The sequence below is a fragment of the Trichosurus vulpecula genome, chromosome 3 (assembly GCF_011100635.1).
Source record: "Trichosurus vulpecula isolate mTriVul1 chromosome 3, mTriVul1.pri, whole genome shotgun sequence".
Classification (NCBI taxonomy): domain Eukaryota; kingdom Metazoa; phylum Chordata; class Mammalia; order Diprotodontia; family Phalangeridae; genus Trichosurus; species Trichosurus vulpecula.
Window position 1 is genome coordinate 177,504,242 of NC_050575.1, and position 18,071 is coordinate 177,522,312.

The 18,071-nt window shown below is 46.6% G+C and overlaps 1 protein-coding gene across 1 annotated transcript in view; it reads left to right on the forward strand.

The window, feature by feature from the left end:
• The window catches only part of CACNA1B (calcium voltage-gated channel subunit alpha1 B), a 257,782-nt gene that overhangs the window by 219,493 nt on the left and 20,218 nt on the right, over window positions 1–18,071 (forward strand). Inside the window, exons 38-39 of the mRNA XM_036750823.1 lie at window positions 1,463–1,590; window positions 7,844–7,940. Coding sequence (XP_036606718.1) covers window positions 1,463–1,590; window positions 7,844–7,940 — 225 coding nt within the window. The remainder of the gene's footprint in view (window positions 1–1,462; window positions 1,591–7,843; window positions 7,941–18,071) is intronic.

Here is an 18,071-nt window from a genome sequence, read left to right on the forward strand (position 1 = left end):
TTGGGGGGATCCCTCTTGACAAACCTTTCACCAGATTGCATCTTATTGCCCATGACCAGCAGGACCATAGAGTTAGAGAGAAATGCCAAATAATATCATAGTTGGCAGGCTCTCTCTTAATGTAGTGGGGCCAAAGTTCTTACTGTGTGGACTATGGTCTACCTTTGTCGGACCTTGTCTACATAGGAAAAGAAATGAATAGTGGAAGTGAATACAGAGAAAATTAAGTCACACCCCACCCCCAAGCCAGGAAGCATTTAGTTCATTTAGATTGGATTCTCCATTGATAGCAGTCACTAGCTAATTGCTCATCCCTCAATTTCACTTTGCCCAAATGTACACATCCACCTTGTGATTTCAAAACCCTGAGACAGTCTCCATTTGTGCATCTAGAAGCTTTTAAAAGTTTCTGTCAAAATATCCTTGATTAAATATCACAGATCACCTTTGATGTCTTCAATTCTGGCATTCTGCCCTATGATTGCCTAATTTGGAGGCATCTTTGTGGACTTGTGAATGACAGAAATGTCACCTGCCCTTTAGTGTTCCCAAGCTCACTGGTAAAAATTGCCCCAAGGTGTGGGCAGAATGTACCACCATAACCCCTCTTCCTTCCCAGTTACCTACTATCAGTTTCCTCCCCAGGCCTTTAGTGATGGTTAGAATGAGGAGCAGTGAGAGATCAGAGTTTAATGAGGGGAGGGTAAAGGAAGCAATGAGGTCTAGTCAAATGAATTCTGGACTTGGTGTCAGAGAACCTAGGTTAGTAATGACCTTGGGCAAGCAACTCCATGAAGCAGAGTCTCAGTCTTCTCATCGATAATGTGAGGGGTTTGAACTAGATGACCTCTAAGACTTCTTCCAGCTATGTTCCCATAACTCACAGAAAGAGTACGGAGTAGAAAATGTGGAGCAAAATTGGAAGTAGATCCTAGCCTTTTTAAGCCAGATCCTAACCTCAAAGCCCAGGGCCAGGGTTTACCCCAGGATTATATAGAAACAACTGAAAGCTCTTTCTAGTGCAGTTCTTGCACAAGCATTCAGGATAGTGGTCAGGGTGCCTTATGGTAGTGACCAGGGAGCAGACTGGTTCAGTGAGTATCTCTTGGTACCCCAAAGGGGCTGGGGTAGAAGAGAGAGCTCTAGAAGAAATGAAGTTTTAGCTGGGGTATAAGTGGGGAGTCTAAGGTGAGTAAAAGAATTGCCATTTGGACACATCTCTTCCCATAGCTCTCTGGAAGGAGAGGTTTTATAGTTTGTGGTGGAAAAAATAGCTGTTAAACTGAATTGGGTTTTGTATTCTTGTCACCCTTGTCTTTAATAACAGCCCTTATGCTTGTAGAATTCAAATGGCAATGAGCTAAAGGAATGCTGAGCTTCCAACATTCTCTTTTCTAGATGCCAAATGCCTGAAGACCCCATGGCCCATTTTTCCTATGTCATCTTTTCTTCTTTCCTGTAGATGCTGAATCTCTTTGTGGCTGTGATTATGGATAATTTTGAGTACCTGACTCGAGACTCTTCCATCCTAGGGCCTCACCACCTGGATGAATTTATTCGGGTCTGGGCTGAATATGACCCAGCTGCATGGTATGTATATGCTCTGTATGTTCTCAGTGCTGTGGAGGTCCCTGAAGGTGACAGTCTCACAGCCCCTGCTCCCTTAATTCATGGTGCTCAGAGAAGGGGTTAAGCTTGACACTACTATACTTAAAGGAAGGCTTCTCTTTCCCAAAAGGAATATGATTGAATACTATTCCAAAAGGTTTATATTCTTCCTCCTTGGGCATGATCATTTAAACTCTGATGGTCATTCTGTCTTGTGTTGCAGAGAAAATAGACAGGTTTGGGAAATTAACAGGCAGGTCCTATGCCCTCTGCATCCCTTGCAGAGTACTCTAATGTTAATAGACTGTCTTGATAATGTTTCTGTATAATCTACACCTACCTAGAGAAGGCAGTTTCTGTTGACAATGGAAATGTGTTCACTTAACCAGATCCCCAACATGGTGGTGGTAGAGGAATCCATTGAAAAATCATCCCAACCCATGGGGTTCTAGGAGCTTTTTGTTTCTCTGGGCAGACACTTGCTAGGTTGCCTTATCACCAAGCTCTGATGCCCTTGTGGGAATCATTAAGAGTTGACTTCTGAAGAACACTCTCAGGCGAAGTGAGACTTTTAACAATCAAAATTGCCTTCTTTTTTCCAGTTGGTCACTTGTTTACTAAGGTAGAGACCTCTGTCACCTTCATGAACTTAATTGGTGATAGAGAATCCAGATTATCTCAGAATATCTCCCTGAGAAACCTTCATTTTTGACTTGAGAAGTTTCCCTTTGGTAATACTAACTGTGAAACTATATGTGGTCTGGGATGGATGGATTTAAAGTAATGTGTAAAGCTTTATAGGAAATGGTCAGTCAGCCCATCAAGTTCCTTTGAAAGCAATCAGAAGGTACCTGCTAGCGTGAAGGGAATAGTTGGGCATCAAGTAAGCTGTGCTTTCAAGATCCTTTTATGACTCATTTACAAGATGGGAGCCTCCAAATAAAGAATTACATACCCCACTTACAACAGTTGGGATTCCCATAATCAGGGAAGGCTAGAAAAATAATATGGAATCATTCATGTATCAAATATTTTGGAGTGCCTACCTTGTGCAAAGCAGAGACTATGAGAATTAGGGTTTGGCTCAGGGCTTCTCTGTTGGGTGAAAATTTCCCTTTGAGCCTCAGTGCACAAACCTGGTAAGAATGGAAGGGGAGAAACATTCCCATGGGGAAGGGGTGCCAATGTTGCCACTGGCCCCTCCCTGAGTTCTCTCTCCCTGCTATCCTCTCCTGTCCCTGTTCCCTTGCATGGCTGTACTCAGCATCAGTCCATTCTCTAGATGAGCCCAGCATTTTAAGAAAGAATCTGTTCTTCTACTTACAAGCAGAACTTCCTCCCAAGGAAGAAAACTTTTCAGAGAGAAGTGCCCTGAAATTCGTTCTAGGCAGGCACCGATCCCTGAGCACAGCTGGCCCAACCTCTTGTCTCAAAGAATTGGAAAGCCTCACATTTTGTTACCCTGATGGCTGTCACATCAGAATAGTTACTATTGGGCAAGGAAATATCAACTTGCCCCAAATCTCAGAAGCCCAAGCTGTTTGGGCAGCACCAGGATCTGTGGATCAGACCTAATGTTGAGTACCGTTGTATCATATGGGCCCTTGTGGCCTGCAGTACTCCTTTCTCCCTTTAGCTTTGCTTGTCTATTTTTACAACATTCCAAAAAAGTCCAGCAGTCAAGTAGGGGGCTGTCATGACCAAACCGGTGTGGGTTTGGATCAGAAAAGCTTTGGAAGATTCAGGAAGGCTCTTTGGCCTCTGACATCAATGGAGAAGGTAGCACCGAGGTGTTGGAGCTTGTAATTCTCCCAGGAAAGAAAGCAAAATTTGCCTTGGAAATATCCAGATCTTTTTTCTTATAGTTTTTACCTGTATAATCTCCATTAGTAATGATAAAGAAGTAGCAATCTTAAATGAAGAGTGATATGAAAGGACGTGATACCTCATAGAAGGAGACCAATATGGCAGATCTCCAAAGGGACAGGTGTGCCTCAGCTCAACTGACTTAAGGGAGGAGCACTGTGATCAGAAGACTCAGCATTAGATTAAGAGAAGCTCAATGACAAAGTGACTTATCTTCAGGTTCGACTCTGTTAGAAACCATGTCCATAGGCCAAGGATTAATAATCATTATAGTTGACATAAAACACTTCATATACATTATATCATTTAATCCTCACAAAATCACTGTGGGGTAAGTACTTCAAGTATTATTATCCCTATTTTATAGATGGGAAAACTGAGGCTGGGAGTTAAGTGACTTTTCTGTGGTCACAAACTGTTAAATGTCAGTGGGTGGGATTTGAACCCAGATTTTCCTAACTTCAAGCTCAGCACTACTAGCCCTATTTCATGCTGCTTCTTTAGGCTTCCTAGACAAAGTGCTGTAGGTCTCTAGAGAGTTCTGGGGGCAGGGACTTTTTTTTTGCCCTGAATTGTCCAGGCAGTTCTTGCAATTATTTGGTCTGTTTCTCCAGGGGATACCTTGTTATGGGGAAAACAGACACCTACTATGATGATTTTCTGAAACTTGGATTGAAGGGCATGTCAGAGAGAGGAAAGGGAAGAAAGAAAAAAGCTCCAGTGCTTACTGAGAGTCAGAGGCAGAAAGTCAGCCACAAGGCAGCCAAGGTGAGGACACCCAGGGATTAAGCTCCTGGCTAAAGCAACAACTATGGGAACTGGGCCTTCTTTTAGTCACTGACAGGCAGCTCCCTTCTAGGAATGAAAGGTTCAGCCATTCATTTCAGCAGATATTTATTGAGAGCCTGACCAGACCAACTAAATAGATCAGATATGTGAGTCCACAAAGATTAGAGATTAGAGGCTACCAAATTCTTGGGAGAGGGGAGGCTAAACAGAGACTTGTTCCCCAAATCCCAAGTAATAGAACTAGGACCTTCCCTTGAGGGAAGAAGGAAGCTCTTGTAGGACCAATGAGAAGAAAATGTTACTGGACACAGAAGACAGCTCATTTACTCAAAAAGGTGTAGTATAAGTGAAAAGCATATGAGGCTTCACGAACAGCTTACTTAGGTCATTTTCTTGATGATGAGTCCTAATGGGCTGTTAAGGGAGGTTGGGGATATCTGGGTTACCTCTAACACAGTGAACTTGTAAGGCTACTACAATGACCCCTCCTTGCCTGATGGACACTGACCAGACTGGGGAGTAGGGAGATCACTAGCCAGAGTGCTCCCAACTTTCAGGACCACGGACACAGGCACCTTCCTTTCATAGGTCTGACCTCTTGATTTTTCTTTCCCTTGTTCTTTTGAGAAACTGCGAAATAAGAAAAGTTTATTTTTTTCTTTTTTGGAACTTTCAAAGTAGCCTTAGGGGGAAATGTCTTTATATGGGTGGGAGGGGGAAGGGAGGAGAGAAGAAGAGACTGCAGGAGCACAAGTCCAGCATGGGAGGAACGAGAGATGAAGTCTTTCTAGAACCAGAATGGTTTAACTCTTTTCTGTGCCGTTCCTCCTCCATCTACCAAACTGAGGTTTCATGGTGACAGTCACCCAGAGAGGATAGAAAAAGAATTCTTCCCATGGGCCTCTGCCCCCTGTCTAACTTTTGGTCCTTAACACATGGTGCTGGAAATGCTTGTGGCTGGGGCCAAACACGCCTGCAGCCTGTCTCTCCCCTCCCCACCCAGAGTCCAGGCAAGGTGAGGTGTCTTTTCCCCCCAAACCCCAGCAGCCCCTCAGTGGAGGAGCTGCCTTCCTGATCCCCCTTCCTCCCAGCAGCCTCACAAGGTGCGCACCTTCTCATGGGGGTGGGGGGAAGAAGGGAAGGGCGGGTCATCATGCCTTTGTTGTTGTAACATGTGACGTTTCCTTTCTAGTTGCCGGATTCATTATAAGGATATGTACAGTTTGTTGCGTTGTATTGCGCCACCCGTTGGCTTAGGAAAGAACTGCCCTCGTAGGTTGGCCTACAAGGTTTGCAACTTCAGAGAATCCATCCAGCATAATTTCTTTCCTACCCGAAATGCCAACAGTAGACAAAGTAACCATGATGTGTCTGACCCCATGCCTGAGACAGGAATGACTGACACCTCCCTTTTTCTCTCCTCCCCTCCCTGTCCCGCCCCTCTCCTTCTGCAATCTAACCTCCTGGACGCTTTGTTTTCCCCATCTAATTTCCCCACTCCCAGCTGGCTGGAGACAGGCAGCCTTATGAGACAGTGCACGAGAAAGTTGCTTGAGGGTGTGGAGGGAGAGGCTGCTATAGAAAGCCTATGAGGAGGACAGAGCTTTGATTCTCTGGATCACTGGGGATCCCAGGAAAAGAAGACATTTATTTTCCTGCTTTCCTCCATCTCCTTCTCCCCAAAACATACACACACACACACACACACATACACACACACACTCACACATGCATCCTTGAGGTTTCTGCAGCTGGGGAATAGCCTACATTCATATAACACTGTAAGGTTTGCAAGAGGCTAGCCCCATGACAGAGAGAGCCAGGCTGGCCCAGTGACCTTCCTTCTTTGGTTCATTGAAGGGTTTATCCCCTTCCTTGACCTCCTTGGTTAGATAGACTGTTGTTCCTGAAAAAGCCAACGATGAGAAAAGAGAGGTGAATAGTCTAGAATACTGACCTGAGAACACTGCCTATCACCTGGAGATGAATCAAAGCTAGGGCTTTGGAGCAGGAAGCCAAACTCTAGCTGAAGGATTTGTTGTGGTCCAAATAGCACAATATTTCCTCTGAACTCTCCAGAGATGGGTTGGTGCACTATGTGAGGCTGAGGACCAACATGAGATCCCCTTTCACTCCCCCTACTCTCCTTGTCCTCTGACATGCACACACTCACAGAGGATCAGGCAGTCCTCTGCAAATCTTGACTGTAGATAGCTCCTCTCCTGACCCTGGAGAAGGAGGAGGCAGGTGCCAAGAGTATGATCAGAGCTGGAAGATTTTCAAAAGTCAAAAAGATGGTGTGTAATATGGTGTGGCCACCCTGCCCCTCAGAGCAGTGAAGGCTTGGCTGGAACATGGGGGAGGTAGAAAGGCCCCTCTGCAAATGCAGCATCTCTGAAGTGGTTATAGCTGACTCTTGCATCCAAAGAGACCCAGAATTCCATGGCCCAGAACCTCTAAAGCTAATGCTTGGCATGGGCTACTCAGAAGCAGACTGGATGGTATCTGAGCTCTATGGCCCAGAAAGAATGGCAAGAAGACAAGAGGAGGTGGCCAAGTCCCTGATGTCCCATTGGCTCTTCTACTCCTTGGTCTACTGTAACAGAGCTAGCTCCATGCTAAGACTCAGCCCTTCAAGACCCCCATCAGCCCTGGGATAGACCAGTCCCATCAACTTGTAATCTTATAGGAGGGGGATTATAAGTGAGCACAAGTCTGTCTCTGGGTCACTCTTTCTGAGATACCTTCTCAGCTCCAGAACAGGGTCCCTGTCCCCCTCCTCTTGGGTCCCAAGGCTCTACCACAGGGCTAATATTCCCTTCGCAAGATCCATAAAGTCTCTGGTCCTAGAAAAGCTACATTTGACTTTGGCCTTGGAAACAGGGCTCTCCCTATGAATTTACATCCCAAAATGATTCCACTTTCCCATTTCACTTGTGTTTTACGGAAGAATTTTTCTTCTTTTTCCCTTTTGTTTTTCTTTTTTTAGCCTTTAACCTAAATTGGAAGGAAATCTTGACCACAAAAAGAAAAGGAAGTATTGGCTATGATTCTATGAGTCAGAGCTTTGTCTGTCCCATAACTCTGTCTACCAGCTCTCCCTGGCATGGTGAATACAAAGGTTTTTGGATTTGGCATTTTTAAATTATTTTTTTTTAAATCAAAATAAGAAAATAAAATTAAAAAGCCAACCTAGCCCACCTCTCCCTCATCCCTTTCCATGTCCATTACCTTAGACATCAATCATCCCGTCCACTGCTGCAGGGATTAGAGCATCAAGGTGTAACTTCGACCTAGGGATCTCTCTGCAGACCAGGAGAACAGGGGTCAGGGCTGGGGGAGGAGGGCACTGAGAATGGGGATGAAAAAATAAAGCAGAGAAATCCCTCATTTTACCTACTTTTAATTTTTTTATGTTTTTAATGGAAAAATTTGATTAACTGGATCTGTTTTCTTGTCTGCTTCCTCCCATTCCTCCCCTTCCCCCATCCCTTCCTTCCCTTCCTAACCTCTGTGCTGCCCTCCTGCCGCTGATGTCCCCTCCCTGCGGTGCCTCTGCCTCTTTCTGATTGGTTCCCAGTGGGCGCATCAGTTACAGTGACATGTTTGAGATGCTGAAACACATGTCCCCACCCCTCGGCCTGGGAAAGAAATGCCCTGCTCGAGTTGCCTATAAGGTAGACCTCTTCTCCCTCCTCTCCCTCTCCACTTCCCCACTCTCTCCTTGGAAAGCTTCTTGTGCTGGGGTTAGGATCGGGGCAGCCTGCTTCCCAGTGTTGGCACATTCAGGGTGCACTTCCTGGGCCACCATCATCTCCAGTGACCAGAGTCAGCCCCTGAGGCTAGGGTCATCCCACCTGGGGATCTGTGGTGTGTCCATCTGTCTGTCTCTTTGGCTGTATTTGCACCCAGCTCTATCATTGTCTCTTTCTGTACCTTTCTGCTTTCTTCCCAGTCTACTTGGGAGACACCTTTAGTACATCCTTGTCCTAAGGAGGAGCCTCCCCCTCTTGTCTGGAAGTTTAGCCTGCTAATGGCTATAGCTGGGTTTGAGTGGCTAGAGAAGGGGATGGTGATTTATCACTTCTTCTCCTACCTCTCTTGGACTCCTTTGCTGGGCACTATTACTATGGGACTCCAATGTACAATTTTAAAAATGAAGTCCCTAATAAGGTACTTGGGAGAAATGACCATTTCTGCTATATCATGGGAGTGGTGGAGGCAGCAGAGTTGGAGACTTACCTGCAGGTGGCACCCAAAGTTGGGGGTCATTGGCCTTCCTTCCCCATCCCCCTGCCCCCTCTGTCTTCCAACCCCCTCCCTTCTCCCAAATGGCCAAAGCCAAATCTGCATCAAGCTCTGCACCTGTATGCCAATAAGTGTGGACATGCACACTTATCCTGGGTGTTTCCTGTGCTCTTATACCAAATCCTATATTTCCCTTAAGACCCTTAAGACCCTAAAGTCAACCTACTCTCAGCCCCTATATTAGGCTCCTGTGAACCCACAAAACCTTAGATTCTCCTCTTATTTTCCAGGTCACTGGCAGATAAGAATATAGTGAGTGACTTTGCAAATCTCTTAGGTAAAGCTGTGTGTGGGTCTAGACCTGTCAGTGGGGTGCACACTTCCTTCCTGGTCCCTGGAGTTTCTAAATGAGACTCTGACCTAGAGTAGCATTTGTGTAGAAAACATAAAGACTTCATTCCTGGGCCATAGAAATACAACAACCCTGGGTTCAGATAAAGAACAAGAAGGCCTGTGTTTGGAAATGCCTGGCTGGGTAGTCTTGCTACTGTCAGGGTTCTTTCTTGTAAGCAATGATAGATGTGACTCTGTGAGGCAGGCTTATGTGTCCTCTGTCCTGCTTGCTGCCACAGCACATCCCCACTCCTGTTATATAGAGAGGCCCTGACTCTAGCCCCACAGTGTAGGATGACCATCCTAGACTTTCCTTTGAGATCTTTGCTTTTACCTTCCTGCTACTGAAAATAGGAAATAAAATAGAAAATAAAAAAAAAACAAAAAATGGATTTAAGCAGCCAAGGCTGGGTATGAAGGCTCATCAAGGGCTTAAAGGAAAAGTTGTTATTCCTTGATGAACCTTGCAAGGCATAGCTATCTCTGGCATCTGGGTTGTACTCTGGATAGAGTTCCCATCTTGGAGTCAGGAAGACCTGAGTTCAAATCCAGCTTTAGATACTAGCTGTGTGACTCTGAGCAAGTCACCTCATCTCTGCCTGTTACTTCAACTGTAAAATGGGTCCTCCCAGGGCTGTTGAGAGGATTAAATGAAATAAATATTTGTAGAGTGCTTAATAAATATTTGTTTCCTTCCTTGCCTTCCTCTGGAAGGCAGGGCTGAACCTTGGGGCTCTATCTCTCCTTGAGCACAGCTTTTCAAGAGTGAGACTTTAAGGAGACAGCTGTGCCTTGCAAGGGTCAGGGTTCTTTCTTCTGGCAGATGAGAAGGATGTCCCTCCCTGCAGGATGAGTTTGTCCTCTGTCCTGTCCGTGGCTGTATCACTTCCCCACCCCAGGTCTATGATAGACCCTAGTGCCCAGAAGCTCCACTTTCCTCTGGGTGATTTTGGCCCCACAGTTTAGAAATGAGGCCCAGAGCCCAAGAGAACACCTCAAGTGCATCCAATGGGCTCCAGTTTGAGTTTGGCCTAGAGTGCACACCAGGGGGTGTTTGTCACTCGTTCTTACCTGGCTTGGTCAGAGTGAATTCCCAATCAAGAGCTCAGCCCTGCAGTTATCCCTGCTTGTATGGGTGAGCGAGCAGGCACGGCAGAACACTTTCGACCCTCACCCCGGCAACCTCTGTCCTTCGGGCTGACAATTGCTTCCCCTTAGCCCCAGCTTCTCTCAAGCCCACACTTTCCGGTGGGTGCCAGGTGTGGTGCTCAGATTTTCCCAGCCCTCCACCCCCTCCCCTACCCCACCCCACTTCCCATCCTCCCACTCTGAAACCCAAACGAATCTATAACCAGACTCTCTGCCCACAGTCCTGGAGCTGAGATCTGAGGCTCTTCTGGACTGGAGAACCAAGTCGGGGTTTAGACTCTGCCTCTTGCCTGCTCTCTCTCACCTCCTGGCCAAGGCCTGGGTCCTCCTGCCTTCTTCCATTTTCAATGACTCTCTTCTCCCTCTGCCAGCCTGCGTTGTTCCCCTGTACTGCGCCTCTGTCCTGGTGCTCCCCATGTGTTTTTGTGTTTGGATCCCTGTGTCTCTGGTGACTGTCTCAGTGCAGCTCCTCTGGTGGTGGTTATACTACACCAGCCTCCCTCCAGGAGGCTGATGCTTTTTACTTTCCTCTCTCCTCAGCTAGTCAGAACCAGGCCCTGCGGCAGAGTTGGCGTGCATGTATCTTGGTGCTTGTCTTGTAATGCCTGCATGTGAGTGTTTTTAACCTCATTCAGAAGCAGGAGAGCTCCATCCATATGAACTGGGGTGGCCAGCAGAGGAAGCTGCAGAGTCATTCATGGAAAGGCAGGGGAAATGGGGAAGAGAAGGAAAGACTTTTAGCAACAAATTCTAACCTTGATCAGCTTTTCCCTTCCTGTGGTCTCACCACACTCCCACCCCAAGAGACTCATTGATGAATGTCCCTGAAATCAGAAGCCTTTTCTTTCTGCACACCAGGCATGTCTTCACCAGCCCAAGCCAAGTGAGGCATGAGCTGTTTGCAAAGCTGTTTTCAGGGACTAGAGAGGGGCCAGGCTCAGCATGGGTAGGAACTGAGCCTGCTTCTGAGGAGATGGTGAAATGGGAAGCTTTTCTCCAGCAGTCACCCTGGTGAGCAGGATCACACTGCTATTTTCCAAAGAGGATGGGATGGAAAGTCATAAAAGTCTTGGCTTCCAGCATTGCCATTGGAGAGGCTGCCTGCCCAAGGAATATGCAGATTGTCATGGCAGAGGAATTAGGGAGAATTTCTGACAGCAAACAATATTAATATAAATAGCTTGGTCTGAATAATATTCTTTTGTGGGAAATTTTTTAATAGACTAGGTATTTCAATGATTGGTGTGTTCTTCGAGTGATAATGCCCTTTATTCTTTACTAGTTGGGTTATTTAACATTCCTTGCAAAGCTTCTATAATATGTTATCCTAAGTGTTTGGAAAGCAATTTGGATTAGTGGGGGAAAGCTTAACAACCAGAACAGAAGCTAGTCACGATCCTGGTCATAGAACGTTGGAGCCGAAAGAGACTTTGGAGCTCATTTAGTCTAACTCCCAAATTTTATGGAGGATGAAGCTGAGACCCAGAGCTGCAGGAACTTGCCCAAAGTGCTACAGTACGTTGGTAGTGGAGCCAAGCCCAAAACATTGATCTTCTGACTCCCAGTCCAAGGCTCTCTGTACTCTAAGATGTTCTTATGGATTCTTGTTGGGTTTCATCATTTTATTTGGTATATTCAGCCCATTACCTTCAGCCATAAAAAGCATGACCTTTATAGCTTTATTATATATTGCTCCTCTGCATGTTTCTAGGCTGTGCAGTGGTTAGAGTTCTGGACCTGGAGTCAGGAATACTGGAGTTCACAATTGGCCTCAGATATTTACTAGCTGTGTGAACCTGGGCAAGTTACTTAACCTGTGCTGCCTCTGCTCCTTCCTCTATAAGATGGAGATAATAATAGCACCTACCTCCCAGGGTGGTATAGTATTTACAGAGTGCTTTGTGATCTTAAAGTGCTATGTAAATGCTAGCGATTATTCATGCACTTTTCAGTCCAGCCAAACTAGATGAGCCCTAAAATCTCTTCCAGCTCTGACAGCTACAACTAGTATAAGCCTCAACCAAGGACTCCCCCCACCCCCGACCACTTTAATGACTACCTTTTGTCTTCAAGTTCCTGTTCTATTAGCCACCATCAATTAACGAGCATTTATTACGTGCTTACTAAGTGCTAGATACTGTGCTTGGTGGAGGTATGCGAAGACAACATGAAAGTCCTTGCTCTCAAGTAGCTTACAGTCTAATAAGAGTGCTCACATGTACATGTAGAAATGTATACATGATATGTATGAACTGAGAAGGGGGGGCACTAGCAAATGAGGGAGTCAGGAAAGGTCTCCCATAGAAGGTGGTACTTGAGCAGAGTCTTGAAGGATACTAGCTGTTCTGAGAGGTGAGATGAGGGCAATGATTCAGACCCTAGGCTTTAGGGCCTTGGCTTAGTGGGCTGGAGTGAGATGTTGAACTCTACTCCCCATCCATTCATCCAGTCTGTCAGTCACCCCTTATTCATTCGTCTGGAAGGGTAATCAAGGAGAAAAGGAAGAGAGAGTAATTGTGTGGGACTGATTTCTGACTGAAGTCCATTTCTGGCTGATCTAGAAATAGAACCCAGGACTACCTCCCTCTTGCCTATAGGCCTGGGCCTAGGGTAGTTTGACTAAGACAGATAGACAGGCAGACAGACACAGAGCATTTAGTAAGCATTGACTATGTGCCAGGAACTAAGGAGTGAAGAAGTTTGCCAGACCATAGGATTCAGGGAAATACTTATCTGAGGCAATGAGAGTGCAGGGTAGAAAAATGAAGACCATAAGAGCCCCCTTTTTCTTTCCTCATCTCAGGCTCATATAGTCTGTAGCCAGATACTGAGTTGGGAGAAAGTCTCTTCAACATAGTTTAAGGAAGTCCAAAGAGAGCGGGGCATATACTAAGCAACAGTAGGTAGTCACCAATGGATGGTTTATGGGGTCTGGTCTCAGGGTCCCAGGGATGATGAACTCTGACTTTCATGAGCTAGTGTAGCTATTTATAGGTCTGCCACATTTATATAAAGGGATACAGCCATATTATTTTAATCAGGATTTTATTGGGTGACCATTTCCAGGTGATAATGGAACCCCTGAACTGCCGATTCCAACCTTGCCAAATGAATGACCAGATCACACCCATATTCTGACATCACACACTCTGGTTCATCTGCTTCTTCCTTCCCACAACAATCACCATAGGAGAACAATAACTTTCATCCTCCTCTCTCTCTGACCAGAAATGTCTCCCCATGTCTGGGCAGATGAGGGCAGTGAAGGTAGGAGGGGGAAAAAGACTCGGTAAGTTTGTGAGCCTGCTTTACCTGCACTGGAGGCAGTCAATGGTAGCAGCTGCAATGGCAGCACTGCAAAGAGTCCTTCTCAGCCTTAATCTCACCTGGTGTTTTGTGGGAACAGGCTTCAGGACTCGGCCAGGTACTGAAGACTGTGGATGCAGAAACCTAAAAGCCAGGGTGAAGAGTGGGAAGAGAGCTCTATTCCCCTTGTAGCTTTGGGAGTGCCAGTCAGTCCCTAGTCCAGGGATCATTATTCCTGGCTGGCACCATGACTCCTGAGCTAGAGACAAGGGCTGACACTAGGGTGAGTGCCAGGAGCTTTGGGAAAGGAAGAACCTGGGTGTCTCTCTGGCTCCTATTTATTGGCAAGAAGCTAGACATGGTTGTAAGGAAGGGGGTGGCAGAGGAAGTCCATCTCAGGTGTTTATGGAAATTGACAGCCAGACATAAGACTTAAGCCAGCCATAAACCCTCCAACTGGGCACAGTTAGGTAGGCTTTGTTCTCAAGGCTTTTTCAGGTAGGCAGGCTGCTATTGGCTCCCTTAGAGGCTCCTGAAGACACTCAAGGAAATATCCAAGAAGCAGAATAGAGGCCAAAGGAGAATATCTCATGCAGCTCCTAAAGCCATATTCCAAGGGGAATGCCAAGGCCCCCATGCCAGTTCCTGGTCCAGCCCAGGATGGAGCTCTCCTGACAGAACTTAGGACTCATCTGCTTATTCTTCACGCCCATGCATCTTCTGTCTCTTTCCATCCCTAACCTTCTCTCTCTCACTGAAGTGGGATTCCTTCAACCTCCTGCAGTAAGTTAACCATTGGATTGCACTGAATATTGACTGTATGTGTTCTAACCTTTTGTGCGCTGAGAGGCCAGGGCCTGTTGCCTGGGGGACCCCCTATTGAACACACTAAATTGGAACTTTGCCAGCATTTCATATTGGGTCTGACTACTTGGGACAGAGGAGACTATTTTCCTAGCCCCTGTGGGGAGGGGGCAGCCAGCTCTGGCATGTGTTCCCTGACCAAGCAGAAGTAAAAGATTGGTTTAGGGCAGTGCCCTGTAGCTGTGGCTGCTGCCTGCCTTTTCTTAGACTGGCCCTAGATCGTGAATGAAATGAGTTATCATGGGGCCAGACATTTCTGTGGCTTTCCCCAAGCATGTCTCTGCTGAAAAGGATCCTCCCTTTGGGCCCTAATGGGATAGGCTAAGGCGGGTACTATGGGTTAGAAGAGGAACAGTGGCAAAAATAGCAGAGAGACTGCAGCGGAGCTTGGGGTTAAACTGGACACTGGCTCCCTTTCTATTTGTTTTCTTCCCTTCCCCTGCTCAGCTCTCCCCACTCCAAATACTAAAAACTGCTGTTTTGAAGTTCCACTTTCTGAAATTCTGCTGTGGGGATGACAGTCATAAAGGAACCTGGAAAGGGCATCTAAGAGTCATCACTTTGGCCAGGCTCTGGACTTCATTTCGGGTCATTTGGGTCAAGGAGCAGCCAAGGAGATATTCTGATTAGCTAGCTGTCTTGGAGGCCAATGGACAAGGTTCCCAAAGGACCTACCCCTTGCCCTGCAAATGCTGGCCCAGCCAACAGAGCTGCGATAATGACCTAATCTGTCAGGTTTGTAGGATTCATTTGCTGCTTGCTGGCCATCTTACCTCCAGAAGAGACTCACTCCCTGGTGATGGGGAAGATGACTTTAGCATGAGTTTGAATTTGCAGGAAGGCTCAGGGTCTGAGCCTTCATGGTTGCAGAGCCTGCTTTCCTTTCACCAAGCTGAAACCTGAGAGTTTCTCCAACGTGGCCTGACTCTAGTCTTCCAAACATGCTTATTGGGTACTGGGATTAGTGTTCCTCTCTGGGTTGGGGATGGGGCTTCTTATGGGAACAAAGGACTGGCTACCTCAGTTCACCATGTTGGCTGCCTCCACTAGGACCTGAAGCTTTACCCAAGTCTAAGAGACCTAGAGGTGACTTGACTGGACAATTCCTTGGGGAAGGGATCAAATCCTTGGTTAGTAGAAGTTTCCTTGTTGATTACCATAGACCCAAGGATCCCAAGGGTCAGTTCACATTCCTCCTTCAGATTAGAGGCCGTCTGGCTCCTGCCTACCATAGGGACGGCAGCCTCAGGACATAGGTCTCATCACTTTCTCACATTCTTCTCTTTTGGCTCTTATGGCCTGGGATCCCAGGATAGCCAATCCAGTGGGTAGAGCTTCTCCTGGATTTGGGCTGAAGAGGAGCAGGTCCTATTCTGCCAGAAACCACAAACCTCCCCAACTTGCTGCTTTGCCTCTTCCTTTTGTCTATGACCTAGTTTTCTAGTGTAAAGCTCAAAGCTTGGAATACCAGATCCAGCTAGAATGGGGGAGAGAGGGAGAGAAGACTGGGGGCTCTGTTGGAATTAAGCACACGTGCTTCTCAACCCCACCCCTGCCCAGTGCACAGGTAAGGGACTCAGCAAACCTAGGCAATGAACAAGCTACCTGACCAAGGCTTCTTTAGGAGTATGCCATGGAAGCTCAGATACCTAAGCTTTAGCAGCTTCTCCTGGGACCGGGAAAGAACAATGAATATCTTCCCAAGAAATGCTGTCAAAAGGGGTCATTCCAATCCTTCTTTCTTCTTCTACACAGAGCCACAGTTGGAGTTAGGCCTAGGTTCTAGTCCCAGCTCTTTAACTAACACGTCCTTTAACCTAACATCTCTGGATTTGTTTCCTCATCTGTAAAATGAGTACATATGAATTAGTTTGAATGTCCCTCCCAGCTTTGAAATTCTGTGATTCTCTGTTATTTACTACCAAGTCAGTTACCTGCACTGGGACAGAGGGAAACCCTCCCAGAGTCTTTCTCTTCTGACATGTAGATAATAAAGGATCTCTGAGACCACTGGCTGCCCTCTGGAATTGGGATGTCCGGGCCAGGACTGGCTTCCTCCCTTGCTGCCATTCTTCAGACTCTCCACTTGGTTGTTTTCATTTCTCAGATGAAGAAACTGAGACTTTGAAAAGAGAGGCGACTTGCCCAAACTAACAAAGGGAGTTAAATGTCAGCATCAGGATTTGAACTCAAGTCTTTTGACTCAAATCCAGAGCTCATTCTTTCCACTGTACCACTCGACTCCCAAACAGGACATTTCAAAACCCTGGCAGTTTCTGGCAACTTGGGAGGGAAACCAACCCCTCCAAGACAAAAAGAAGCATATCTCCTTTTGGAAAAGACAAATGACAAGTTGGAGCTGGTCACCAGGATGGTGGAGGGACTGGAAGTCATATCTTACAAAGAACAGTTGAAAGAACTAGTGATATTTATCCTGTAGCACAATACACTTGTAGAGGGTCACCATATTTACCTTTAAGTATTTGAAAGGCTCTCATTGTTTGGAAGCTCTTGTAAGAGGGATGACATGAGTTCTGCTTGGTTGGCTCTACAGGGCAGTATTTAAAACACCAGATGGAAGTTGCAAAAAGGCATTTTTCTGTTTGATACAAAGTGAAGCTTCCAAACAATTAGAGCTGTCTATAAGTGGCATGGGCTGGCTCCTAAGGTGGCCACTCGCCTATGACCAGAGCTCTTAAACGGAAACTCCTTAGGAGTGTTAGAGAAGGGATACCTGCTGCTTGTTGGATTAGATGACCCCAGACATCCCTTACAGCCCTGAGATTCTGTGATTCTTCCTGAAGGGATAGTGAATACCAACCTAAGGCAAGCTCCCATGCCTGAATCACCTCCCTTGGTCTGCAGATGGTAGTCTATAGTTTTTCCATCCAGGACAGACCTTTCTGAAGCCTGAGGACCCAAGGAATGACTCATGACTGGGAGGTTTGACAGGCAAGCTGGGAACTGTTAGCGTCAGAGGCAGAAGCCTAGCTCAGGGAGCAAAAGGAGACTATTTGAGGAAGATTCTCTTGGGAACAGGAGTAGTGCTAACTCCCATATGCCTTGGAAGGGAGATAAGGGACCTTGAGATCCAGTTGTGGAACCTCAGAGTTTGACACACTAGTAGCTTCTGTGAAGCACTGCCAGGGACCAGGGAGCATAAAGTAACTTGAAGGACTGCATGGTCATGTTGTTGTAGAGGACAAACCAGGAGTCACTGGGCCAAATTGAGGCTTAAGTCCTTTTATCTTCCTGTGTGAACTACCTGGAAACCCCATTTCTTCTGCTTGTGGAGAAATGACCTGGGATACACAATAACTAGCTATATAGACAAGGAGGGAGATGCCTAAGAAGACAGTAAAGGGGCAAGCAGGCCAGCCCAAGGCAAGGGACATAGAGACTTCAGAAAGAAATATGTGTGTCTGGCTTCCTTTCCACTGCCAGCACCCAGGGATATTCTGCCCAGCCGGGGTGGGGAGGGGCAGGCTCTTTGCAATGTAACTTTAGAACTCAGAGCAGAACCACTGGCCTTTCCCTCCCCTGTGCAGTGGCAGGGAGACTAGGACATGGGTTCTGATGCCTAAGGCAGATCTCTGCTGAAGGACAGAAGCCTAGCCAGGATCGAACTTGAGGGACAGAAGATACAACTGAGGCAGCAGAGACTCAGTCTGTTTCCTGAGGGAAGGGTACTTCTAATATATCTCCTTTGATGTTAGCCTCTCACCTTTGATGAGAAAAAGTCTAAGGAGGCTGGTCTTGGTTTGGCCCTTTGGTTTCTGAGGCTGGCTGTGAGGGGGATTATGAATGCTGGCAAACCTCCCCCTTCCTACTTAGTTCAGCCCATGTCA